Source organism: Equus przewalskii, chromosome 20 (assembly GCF_037783145.1).
Source record: "Equus przewalskii isolate Varuska chromosome 20, EquPr2, whole genome shotgun sequence".
Classification (NCBI taxonomy): Eukaryota; Metazoa; Chordata; class Mammalia; order Perissodactyla; family Equidae; genus Equus; species Equus przewalskii.
The window spans coordinates 23,063,461-23,076,053 of record NC_091850.1 but is presented as its reverse complement, the minus strand read 5'-3'; the positions used below and the strand labels follow the sequence as shown (position 1 = coordinate 23,076,053).

General features: G+C 41.0%; 1 protein-coding gene across 2 annotated transcripts in view; it reads right to left on the bottom strand.

Annotated features, from left to right (window-relative positions):
• The window catches only part of CCL28 (C-C motif chemokine ligand 28), a 37,145-nt gene that overhangs the window by 11,592 nt on the left and 12,960 nt on the right, over positions 1 to 12,593 (bottom strand). For both annotated transcript variants that reach the window (XR_011530605.1, XM_070587628.1), the window contains exon 2: positions 3,570 to 3,696. Coding sequence is in view for 1 of the 2 variants with exons in the window: in XM_070587628.1 (XP_070443729.1) it covers positions 3,570 to 3,696 (127 nt within the window). In the remaining variant the exon portion in view is untranslated. The remainder of the gene's footprint in view (positions 1 to 3,569; positions 3,697 to 12,593) is intronic.

Below are 12,593 nucleotides of genomic sequence, written 5' to 3'. Positions count from 1 at the left end.
TCCCAAACCCAAGATGCTATGATGTTTTCAAATCCTAAAGTTTAAAGACTGCTTAAACCTCCACCTGTATCCTCTGTGTATTCCATCAGGATAAAAAGAGACGAAGTCATGCTGGGCAAGGACGTGGCCTATTCCACACTCCCTCCCCTACTGCCAACTCCACAGTATTCTGATGGGCTCCGAGCGACCCACCCATTGTGAATTTCTAGGTGGAGAGTTTGACTCTAAGAAACCATAAGGCAAATTCCCTGCTTCTTTTACCCGCAAGAGGGGAGCTAGAGACAGTCCAATGGACCCAAAGGGGTGGCCCTGCCAGAGATCGTCACTGTCATTGTTCCCTACACTCTCTTTGTTTACCCATTCCTCTAAGCACAACAGCCCTTAACAACCACTCCTGAAAAAATACTCAAGCCTCCCAGACATCCTTATTTAATAACCCCCAATTTTCTTCCTAACAGATAATATCTGTATGGTTCAAGAAAGCTCAGCTCTCTGCCCAAGATAAACAACTTTTCATTGTATTTATGGTTAGAAACAGCCAGAAGCTCTTTAACTAAGTCACTGTAGAGATTTAAGCAAGCAAACTGCAGTCTTAGACATCAAAAATTACAATGATCATTCACAGGGTGTGAAACAAAGGACCCATTTCTAGGCAGAAAAGAAAGAGGAAAGAAATCTAGTGAGTTCACTGTAACTTAATTGATATTAGTTAATTGCGATTTATAATAACACATGCCCTTTGGGAATTATATTTCCAATGCTTGCAATATTTCCTCTATCTAACACACTTGACTCAAACATTAAAGTCTTTATACACATTCAAAGTTAAGGGGCTATATTTTGGATAAGTAAAGATGTGTTCTGTAGAAAAATAAATTGAAAACAAGAGAACTTTTATATTTTTATGTTGAATTTCAGGAAACACAACAGAGAAGATCTGTAATTTATGATTAAAAATGCTACACAGTCAAATTTAATCTTGAGACCAGGTCATAACTACTCTATATTTTTCAGCTGTCTTATCAGCACAGAGAGCTCAACTTACAAACTTGTATTTGAATAAAATATTCTTAGATCCAAGGGATTGGCTTCATAGTTTCCCTTCAATTAAAATTAAGTCCTTTTTAAAGTGAAGACTCATGTTTTTGATCATACTTTTCCTTATCAAAATGAGGACTTACATAATTTCTGTTCTTATACCTTTAAGATCTCTATCTCACACCTGCTTGTCCCAAAGAAACTTCTCTGAAAATCCTGTTACCAATAGCAATAATCCCCAGCATCTATCTCTTACTCTTACACACACACAGAAACTTCCTCTGGTTCTTTCCCCATGCCTGCCTGGGAGTCCAATGGGAGCCCTTTCAAGTTTTGAAGGCTTCATTAGTCTGAAGTGACAAATGTCAAGGAGGTGGAAGGAACCAAAAGTTAAGAATTTGGAGTTTCTGGAATAGCCAGGGCAGCCTCAGGCAGATTTAATTCAGCTAGGTAGATGTCACACAAATATCCAGATGTTTCCAATTTTCCAGAGCACTGTTTGTCCATGAAGTGCCTATGAATTTTTACTCTCCAACTATTACCAGCACTATATATTAAGATTAAACAGAAGACTGATAGAATCTCAGCCAGGCACTTACTAAGGGAGTTTTTCAAAGAAGCTGGGAACTGGAAGCACCCCTCAGAACGTACCTCATTAGTAAGTATTTTGTGGATTGCTATCGGATACACTGGTTCCCAGTGACTAAACCACCTGAGCCGATGGATGGAGTGTGGTGGCATGAACTGAGGAGCTGCTAAGAGAGTTCTCAATCCTCTCCCTTCTCCCACATAGACGCTCATCCTTATGAAACGTTTGGGCCAGGAATTGTCTTCCTCTGCATATCTAACTCCAAGTGTGATTTTTAAACTTTATTAGATTGAAGCCCCTTTTGAGGATCTTATAAAACCTATGGACCTTCACCCCAGAAAAATGTTCAGACATTCATACCCATAAATTTCAGGGAGTTCACAGCTCCTTGACCTAAGGGAAGTCTATCAATGGACATCTTACAAACTCATCCTCTGAACTTTTAAGAACCGTTTCTTGGAGCAGTGTTTCTCAAAGTTGGGTAATGGATGGATTCCTCTGAAGAGGGGAAAAAATGGTCTGCAGGATGGGCTGGATAGAGTCTTCTAGAGACTGTAAGAGGGCAGAGTCTATTTTATCACTGCTGCATCTCCGCCACATGGAACGGTGCTTGGTACATAAATGCTAAGCAACAAATATTGGTTGAATTCATTGAATAAATAAAGAGGTTCCCCAGTTCTCAGAAACACAGGTATAAGCAATGGGCTTATTTGTAGCCCAAAGAAGGGGTACCAAATGGCTCATCAGCATCACCTGGAGCCATAAGTGGTATTAAATGAGCATGCCAGGGAGATGCCTGATATGCTTTGAAGGTGCCAAATGTAATGGAGTTTGGGGAGAGCATTTTATGGCTAGTCCCGCCATCGCTTTTTTTTCCTTCTTCTTCTTCCTTAAGGCCTCTAGTACATAGCTGTATATACTAGTTGTAGGTCCTTCTGGTTCTGCTATGTGGGTTGCCGCCTCAGCATGGCCTGATGAGTGGTGCCACGTCCGCGCCCAGAATCCGAACCAGTGAAACCCTGGGTTGTTGAAGTGGAGCACCTGAACTTAACCACTCAGCCACAGGGCCGGCCCCCACCAGTGCTTTTGAGAGAGCTTGGAGGTATACAGTGTTCTGAACAAAGAGACCTGGGCAGCTCACATCCCGTTTCTGCCATTCACTAGCTGTATGTCACCAGGTGAGCTACATAATCTCCTCAGTCACAGCTTTCTCCTGGATGACGTGGAGATAATTTATGTCTTTCTCACAGCATTGTTGTCAGAATCTAGATTTGCTAAATATCAATGCATTTCAAATTGTAAAGTCTCCATGGAGACCTTAAGTACATATAAGTCTAAAGTTTTCAATAACTGAGCCAGGGATGGGGGTAGGAGTGGGGAGAGGCTTCACCATGAGCCAACAGCCCAGACCCAAAGGCAAAGAAAGGCATTTGTGCTTGATTGCAAGTAGCACTTGTGACAGGCACAGACATCTCATCTCTACACTTCTATCTGAACCTTACATACACATACACTCCTGATGAATTCAGAGAGTGAAAATGACAGCAACTTATATACTTGCCTGGAAAAAGTTACAGTTAAAGCCATGAAATAGAACTGTGGCCTTCCGTTTTTATTTTTGTTGTATTTTTTCACCCAGAGTGTCCCTTGTTTTGCTTAGGAAAGTCGTGCACGCTGTCGGGTGACTGAAGGCATTTAGCCCTTATCATAGCATTACAGAGGTGGGGGGCAGAGGGTAATGTGGGCTCTGGACATCCTAGTGCAGAAAGATTGTGCGTTCACTCCAGGGAGCCCGGACAGAAGGCAGAATATTTACTCTCCCACTCTTGTTTAGATGATTATTTGTATGTTGCGTATTAGGTAAAGCCTTCTCGGCCTACTGTTCATTGGCCAAGAAATGACCACTGTGCAGATTTAGATCCCCCTGCTGAAGAACACTCACATGACAGCAGCCAAGTCACAATCCCCATCAGCTCTCTGAATGCGACATGAATTCACTTTTTCCAAAAGCCTTCTGGAAATATGATGGGAAACCTCGGTGCAGCAGCTGGAAGCAATGGGAAGTATGGCTAAAAGAAGAAAAGAAAAAAACCTTAAAAATTACAGTTTGTAAAAAAATGGCCTGGCTCTCATCTTAAAGACTCCAGAGGAGCAGAATGTTAATCCACTCTAGCAAAGGATAAACACTAACTGAGGGCTTTGTGCATGCAGATCTGGGGCAGGACACATCTCTACCTTCCAGAACTTACACAGTATTTGCAGGAGATAAAACTAAGTACAGGCAAGGACACAAAACAAGTGAAGAAATGAAAAAAACAGCTCCAGGGGGCAGGCCCAGTGGAGCTGTGGTTAAATTCGCGTGCTTCACTTTGAGGGCTGGGGGTTCGCGGTATGAAATCCTGGGCATGGACCTACACACCACTCATCAAGCTATGCTGTGGCAGCATCCCACATACAAAATAGAGAAAGACTGGCACAGATGTTAGCTCAGGGCCAGTCTTCCTCACAAAAACCAAAACAGCTCCTGTCAAGGATATTAGTGGGGTTGCAGACTGACTTGACTGAAGAGGAAAGAAGAGGTTGACAGAATGTCCCACACAATTAGAAGAGAACGACCACATGGGCCCCTGGAGCAGCTTTGAAATTTTCCCACCAGGGAAGGACTTGACTGAGTCTTAAAGGATTTGGATGGATGAAGAAAAATGGAGAAGACTTGTTCAGACTAAAGGAAGTGCAAGGTTAAGACTTCTGAGACAGGAAAGCCCAAGGCACATTTAGGGTATGGAGGAAAATAGACCACTTTCTCTGTATTGAGTGTCTAGGAAGGTGAGTGATGGGAGACGTGATTAAAGGATAGACTGAGGTTACACCACTAAGGTCTTGAATGTTACTCTAAGGAGGTTTAGCTTTTATGAAATAGGGACCACTAAAGATTTGAGAAAGGAGAAGGGTTTTAGGAAAATCCGTCTCGCAGTGATAAGACGGATGAAAGTGGGGAGAGACCGGGGCAGGAGGTGAGGGTACAAGGAGCTTGTGTTACTCAGATGTAAGGAAAAGAAGGAAACACAAATATGAAAGGAAATCCACTCCCCTAGGAAAACGTGTATCTGCAAATTCCTAATGTCACATGCACACAGTATTCTCCTATGCTTCCCAATCCACCAAGTGAGTAGTAAATAAAATAAAAAAATTAGAAATTACAGCCAATGGTGGCTGCAGGTGGCAATCTCATCATAGCAGAAAGAAGTTAGCCACTGAATTAGGGATTAAAAGAAATGGTTGAAGCCCTCTACGCGGTCAGCTCTAAGCAATAGAGGTAGCTGCCCTTGTAACAGGGAGAGATCTCTGTACCCACGCTTTGCCCCCATGGAAACATGGGGCCTACTCACAGCCATGCAGTAGAGAAGGAGGAGCTGAATACCAAATTAAGCGTGTCCATGTGACTCACCCACTGGGTCTCAAAACCTTCCATTGCCATTCATTCTTTCACTTATTCAATTATTCAACAAACATTTATTGAGCAATTAAAATGTTCCAGGCACAATGCTAATCACTGGGGGATACAAACATAAATAAAACAATATGACCCTGTCCCCAAGAGGCTGTGGTAGAGGAGACAGATTTGGAACTAAGTGCTTAGGATACAATCCCATTGACTCACTATAACTGTACTTCTGGAATTCTGTTCTTCTAAAGGTCTCCCAAGTCATAAAGACAGGTGCACAGCTGTTCACTATAGCAAAACACTAGAGGCCATCTCAATGTCTATCAATAGTTAAATAAACAATGGTACATCCAAATGCAATAAAGGACGAGGTAGATATATTTACACAGAGATAGATGAATGTCCATAATTTATTGTTAAGTGAGAAATGTAAGTTTCAGTGCAAGAATTATATATGATCCCATTTTCATAAAAAGAGTGTACATACATACACAGAGGGAAAGATATGGAAGTATATGCCCAAATTTATAAGCAATGACTACTTCCAAAAAGCAGGGAGATTTTCAACTAGCATGTAAAACTTGCAGTTTTTTAAAACCTCTATTGCTATGCAGAGCTGAACCAAGCCCTGGAGAAACACAGAAGATTACAGAAATTAACTCTGCCTAGGGGAGACAGGGTAGGAAGACAGAGGACATGAAGTTTGGACTGAATTTTAAAGGAGGAGCAGAATTCACCTGACTGAGAAAGGGAGTGGAGCGATCTAAGTAGAAGGAGCTATACGTCAAGAGTGCTGGGGTAGACAAGAACAGATTGCTTGTTTGAGTTGTATATCTCACAGAATCTGAGTCAAACTCACAGAATCTGATGTCTTAGAGTGGGGCAAGTCTACTCTGGCAAGATTCTTGTTAACAATGGCACAGAAATCTCTGCGTTGACTTCAAGTCATGCTCAGGCCCTGGGGAAAATGCCTTGACCCTAGTCCCAGAGCCTCAAGGAGGATCTGCATAAAATTAATTGGAGCCGTCTCCCTCCAGAAAGAAAGACTTTGACCTGCCTCTCTTGTCCTGCCTGTCCTGAATAACCCAGTGCTGCTCCATTTGGAAGAGACTCTCAGCTTGAGATCTAGATCAGTAACAACCCAGCATCAGCCCAATATGCATACTTTTTAATTCTCGGGAAATTAGAATATACATAAAATCCCCAAATATATATTAATTATATATTTACATGAATTCATTTTTACATAAATTCATTTACAAAAATGTATGTCTTCAATAACTTCTAAACCATGCATTTAAATTAATAGATGTAGTTGAAATATACCCACACAAGTGATACAGAGTGTTAACAGTTCTACATTTTTTGCTTGAGGAAGATTGTTGCTAAGATCTGTGTCAACCTTCCTCTATTTCATGTGGGATGCCGCCACAGTGCGGCTTGACAAGCAGCCCTAGGTCTGCACATGGAACTCGAACCTGTGAACCCCTGGCCACCAAAGCAGAGCACACGAGCTTAATCACTACGCCACCAGGCCAGCCCAATATTTCAATTTTTTTAAAAAGTGCTATAGGAGAATGGGACACCGGTTGTCCTTATATTTATTAATACATTGATTTCCTAAAATCAATTGTTTCTTTCTTTAGCTACACTGTGCTGCCTATTCTCTAAGTCAAACTGTTTAACATCCCAAAATAAGGTTTTGGGTATATTCGTGTATCTATGCATTCATTTACCCATCTTACGCTATAAGAATCACTATATGAATTCTTATAGAGTGAATCACTATCTTTTTTTTTTTTTCTGTTTTCTCCCCAAAGCCCCCTGGTACATAGTTGTATATTTTAGTTGTGGGTCCTTCTAGTTGAGGCATGTGGGACGCCGCCTCAGCAAGGCCTGATGAGCAGTGCCATGTCTGTGCCCAGCATTTGAACCGGCAAAACCCTGGGCCTCCGCAGCAGAGCGTGTAAACCTAAACACTCGGCCTCGGGGCTGGCCCTGAACCACTATCTATATCCATGAATTCTTATAGAGTGAATCACTCTGCTAGACTCTGGGGGTAGAAAGATGAAGAGTTACTAGCTTCAAAGAGCTCCTACACAGACCACTGCTATTAGTTGAGACCCAAGCAACTATAAAACACAAAACAGACTTTCAAATGCACTATGGGAATCATAGGCAAACCTGTATGTTTAGGATTTTGAGTTGTCTGAGTGATGACATCAATTCAAGGAATAATTTTAAGCCAGAAAGGCACCCAGGACCTATATGTACTTAGAAAACTGGATTACATTTCTCAAATATAAAGGTAGGATGGCTCACCTGGAGATCACTTGACCTAAGTCAGATTAACGATCAAAAGGCAAGAGGCATGTAATTAGAGCATTTATTACATGTTGCTAGATGTGACCGGCGCCCTCCTGAGGCAGCTGGAAATACAGAAGGCCAGGAAAGATGAGATCCTTTGAAGAGCGCCTACCCACTTGGGCAATGAAGAATGCTGTCAGAATGGTTGGACTAAGGCAATGGTAAGATTCTTTTAGAAAACATTGCCCCCTAGAGGTTTTCTCGAGAAGCCTCTTGTCAGAATATTTCCATTTTTAAAGACGAGTGAGCAATTTCTTCTGATTTCAACAATGATCCTGAATTTCCATATAGGAGAGATTTATCGGTGTCAATAAGGTCAAAAAAAGATTTGGTGACGTTTCTTCTGCATTTACATATTTTCTATTGAGATAATACAATTGCTTGGTTGGGGAAGCAAGCTGATAAGAGATTAAAGAAGCGAAGCCTCCCCTCAAAGACCTCTCTGGTGCATAAGGCCAGGAATCTCATGGGAAAGAACCTGCTTTTATTCCCAAACTGGAGTTCACACAAACAGACCTATCTGATGGAGTAAGGGTTTCCCTGGAGGAAAATAGTGAAAATTATTGCAAATAAGAAAGAAGTCTTGTAGAGTGGGCTTGATAAAACAGCAGGGCGGAGGTATGAAGGAGCAAGGATCTGAGGTTTGTTGTGAGGTTTTACCCGCTCCACCCCCAGCCCCTTCCCTAACCCCTCCAGACATTCCTCTTTACTTTGGGAAGGACACTACAGAGTGTGTCAGCCCAAGAGCTCCACCTGGGAAGCTCCTTTGAAAGGTGATTTACGAGAGCAGTTAATGCATTTCTCTGCTGGGCTAAGGTCAGTCCTCTGAAGGAAGCAGGTGGCCACTAGTGGGTGGGGAGTGGGTCAAATGCCCACAGAGGCACATAAAACTGCAGGGAGGGGCTCTGCTCATGCGAGAGATGAGCCTCCCTACCCTATCAGCCCACCTCCCGGCAGACTGTTAGAAGGAACGGACCCTTCTCGAGGACCTGCAATCTGAGAATTATCAAAAATCTTTGGATTCGGAAATCCTGAAAAAAACCTGTAATGACTGCTAGGCAAGAAGGTGGGGACCCAGAACATCATAATTTCTATTCACCAGCCAGTGAAACCCAGGCCATACAGTTTCCATGGGTAGCATTTGATGTGTGTACTCAGTGAATTGAAGTCAATATTTGAATCATTTTGGGGATTATGTCCATCTTTGCTCCATTATAAAGGATGATTTGCTTCTGTATAAGAAGTGTGAAATAGAGGGAAAACATTTCTAACGTAAGCTGGGGACTTGAAAGGTGGACAGAATTTGAATAGGGCAGTAAATGTTAAGGAGACAACAGGTAGAATGGCACAAAAGTGGGAAAAGACAGAACTTATGCAAATTTGGTTGGAATTATAGAATTTATGAATGTAATTTGTAAGGGGAAGAAGTGAAAAGGATGTTGGCACCAGATTGCCTTATATTTTATATCAATAACACAAGTTCAGTAACCTCTTTCTATGGAAACATTTTTAATGAAGACAAGATGATTTATTTTAACACTCTTCTGTGGAAATCTAAATGTGAATAGATAATTGATGACATTACTACTATTCTTTGCTCGTAAAATATTTCAACACATAGAAAAGTACCAAGAAGGATAAAAACACCTATATACCCACCATCCAAATTTTACTAATTTTAATCCTTTTCCATGCTTGCTTTCAGTCTTATTTTTAAGAAATCTGTTTGCAATACTTTAGTGTTACAAGCAAGGCTGCAATGAATCATAAGAGGCTCCTCATGACAATAAGAGGTCACATTTCTTGAGTCCTCACTCTGTGCCAGGCGCTAGTGTGACTGCCATATGTGAATTAGTTCATCACAGGAACTATATGCAGAAGGTACTACATTCATTCCCATTTTATAGATGGATACCTAATACAGAGAAAAGCTATATAACTTTCCCCAGATCAAACGGCCAAGAAATGGTGGGGCTGAAATTGGAATGGAGACAGTCTGGCACTTTTTTTTTTTTGGTGAGGAATACTGGCCCTGAGCTAATATCTGTTGCCAATCTTTCTCTTTTTGCTTGAGGAAGACTGTCATTGAGCTAACATCTGTGCTAATCTTCCTCTATTTTATGTGGGATGCCACCACAGCAGGGCTTGACAAGCAGTGCTAGGTCCATGATCAGGATCCTGGCCTGTGAACCCAGGCTGCCAAGGCAGAGCACGGGAACCTAACTACTACACCACCGGGCTGGCCCCATGTCTGGCACCTTTTTAAACCACTGGGCTATGCTTTGTTATTCCTCTATATGTCTCTTTGGGGTTTCTGAAAGAATTTCTCTAGGGCAGTGGTTCTCAAAGTTGAACGAGCATCAGAATCATTTGGAGGGCTTTCGAAACCACAGCTTGTTGTCACTCCCTCCCCCACCTCAGGTTCCTGATTCAGTAGTCCGGGATGAGGATTGAAAATGTGCATATCTAACGACTACCCAAAGGGTGCTGATACTGCAAATCCTGGAACGCACTTGGAGAACCACCGCTCTAGGAAGATGGACCTGTACATGGAATTGCTAGGTTGTAGGATACGGTCGCTTAGGCAGCACACATACTAAAATTGAAACGAGACACAGAGGATACACGCTCCTTCAACAGTATTTGATACAGAAACATTGCTCTACAAAGTGATCGCGCCAATTTACACTCCCACTTGCAGCAGATGAGAGTTCCATTTCTGCATATCCTCAACAACACTTCAAAATGCCACTTTAAAATTTTCCCAGGGGCCAGCCTGGTGGCGTAGTGGTTAAGTTTACGTGCTCTGCCTGGGCAGCCGTGGTTCACAGTTTGGGATCTTGGTTGCAGACCTAGTACCACTCACCAAGCCCCGCTGTGGTGGCATCCCACATAAAACAGAGGAAGACTGGCACAGATATTAGCTCAGAGCCAATCTTCCTCACACACACACAAAATTTTTTTGCCAATCTGATGGGGTTGAAATATCTCAGTTGGCTTAACTTGCCATTTCTCTATTAGTGAATTATTGATCATTAAATTTCCTTTTTAAAGTGCCAAATCCTATTTTTGCCAGGTTTTTTTTGTTCGGTTTTTGTCTTATTTATTTACAGGAATTCAAAAAATATTTTGGACACCAATGTTTCTTATTTATTTACAGGAATTCAAAAAATATTTTGGACACCAATGTTTCATTAGTTATTAGAAAATATTTTCTCTCACTTGGTAGCTTATCTTTTCACTTTGTTTAAAATTTTTCTTTATAGTTTGCTATTTGTCTTATTTAGCGAATCTTTCCCTAGCCAGAAGTCATGAAAATAACATTTTGTTGTAAAAGTTTTGCTTTTTGGCAACTGAGGCTGTCAATTCCAGGCGGCGCAGGCCAGCTCACAAAGCCTCCGGATCCATGTTGGGGTTTGAGGCCAAGGTTCCAGCTAGTGTGAGTACTTCCTTAACTAGAGCAGCTTCTTGGCCAATTTCCCCCCAAAATGTAGCTTAGCACAGGCAGTTGAGGACTTGGGACCTGGTGTCAGATCCCACGATCAAATCTCAACATCACAGCACTGGCCCCACCTGTCTTCCCTCGGGCACCCTGCACTTCCTTTTAGAGTATTTACATTTTATCATCATTTTTTGTTTATATGTCTACTTCCTTTACAAGAATCTAAGTTCCTTGATCAAAGGGACTGTGCTTTATCCATTTTCATATCTTTGGTACCCAGGACATAATTGGTGTTCAGTAAATATTTTCTAATGAAAAATAAAAAACTCTGCTTTTTACATCTGGAATTTATTTTATGTATGCCGTGAGTCAGGAAAAGATTTTTTTTTGCATAATGTCTCAGAACTTTAAGTGTAAATGAAAGTTATTTTCTCCATTTACAAAAGGGAAAGAGACATTTTTCCCCTTCCTCCTTTCTTAAGAGAGTTTCCTTAGAGACATCGTGAATTTGAATCCTTGCTCTAACCTTTGGAGAAGAGGTAAATCTCTCTAAGGATTAAAGCCAGCCTCCAGTTGTTATATTATAGCTAGATATCTAAGGTCACTGGGCAAACGACCTCTAGATACGTATAATGTACCTCCAGAATTAGCTCAGGGTCTCTCACAAGATGGACAGGGACTGTCACAAGGTACGACTCTTTTGTCTTTTGAGGAGATAAGAGAAGTTATTATCCTTCCTTCTGCTTTGCTGTATAAAATGTGTGAGATTCTGTTCTAATTTCAGTCACCTTCGTTTTACCTCACAGCTTGTAAATCTGTTAAGGCTTACTCAATCATATACTGTATTCTCTCTTCTATACGCGTACAGAGGGATCTTTTGTTGGCAGGATGGCTTCCTTTTCCCAAGAGAACCACACAGTCCCCTTAAATCTTCACGTTTCCGTATACACACAGGTCTGTTTCTGGGCTTTCACTTCCATTTCATTGCTCTATTTATCTGTCTTTGCACCAATTCCATACTGTCTCAACTAAGATGACTTTTCAATATATCTTGCTATCTGATGCAATAAGTCCCCCACCCAACTTCTTCTTCTTCAGAATTGTCTGGGCTGTTCTTGGGCTTTTTTATCCCTCTTATAAATTTTAGGATCCTCATGTTAAGTTTTGCAAAAATCTTTGAAATTTTGGTTGGAGTTGTAATAAATTGGTGACTAAGTTTTGGGAGACCTGACGTCTAAAAAATATTGTTTTCTTATCCATAAATATGGACTTAATTATCTCTCTAGCTATTCAGATTTTCTTTTATGGCCTTCCAGACCTTTGTGAAGAAAGTTGTAAAACGTTGTATATCTTATCTTAGATCTATTCCTGGGTAACTGATAGATTTTGTGCTATTGTGAACGGTTTTTTTAAAAATTCCTTTTTCTAATTAGTTATTTTTGATGTATAAGAGTGCTATTGATTGTTTTATGTTGATCTTGTATCCAGCAACTTTGCCGAACTTTTTTAGTTGTAATAGTTTGGGGTAAATACTCTTTGGTTTTCTAGGTAAAGAGATGTTTTTATCTATTTGTTTTCAATTCCTGTATAGGAATTAAAGGCTTTTCTCCTTTAAAATGTGTTACTTTGCTAAATGCATAGAACAGAGCCTAGCCCATTTAACCTCAATACCTAAATCTTAACTTAATATTATGGATTAATCTATTTTCTTC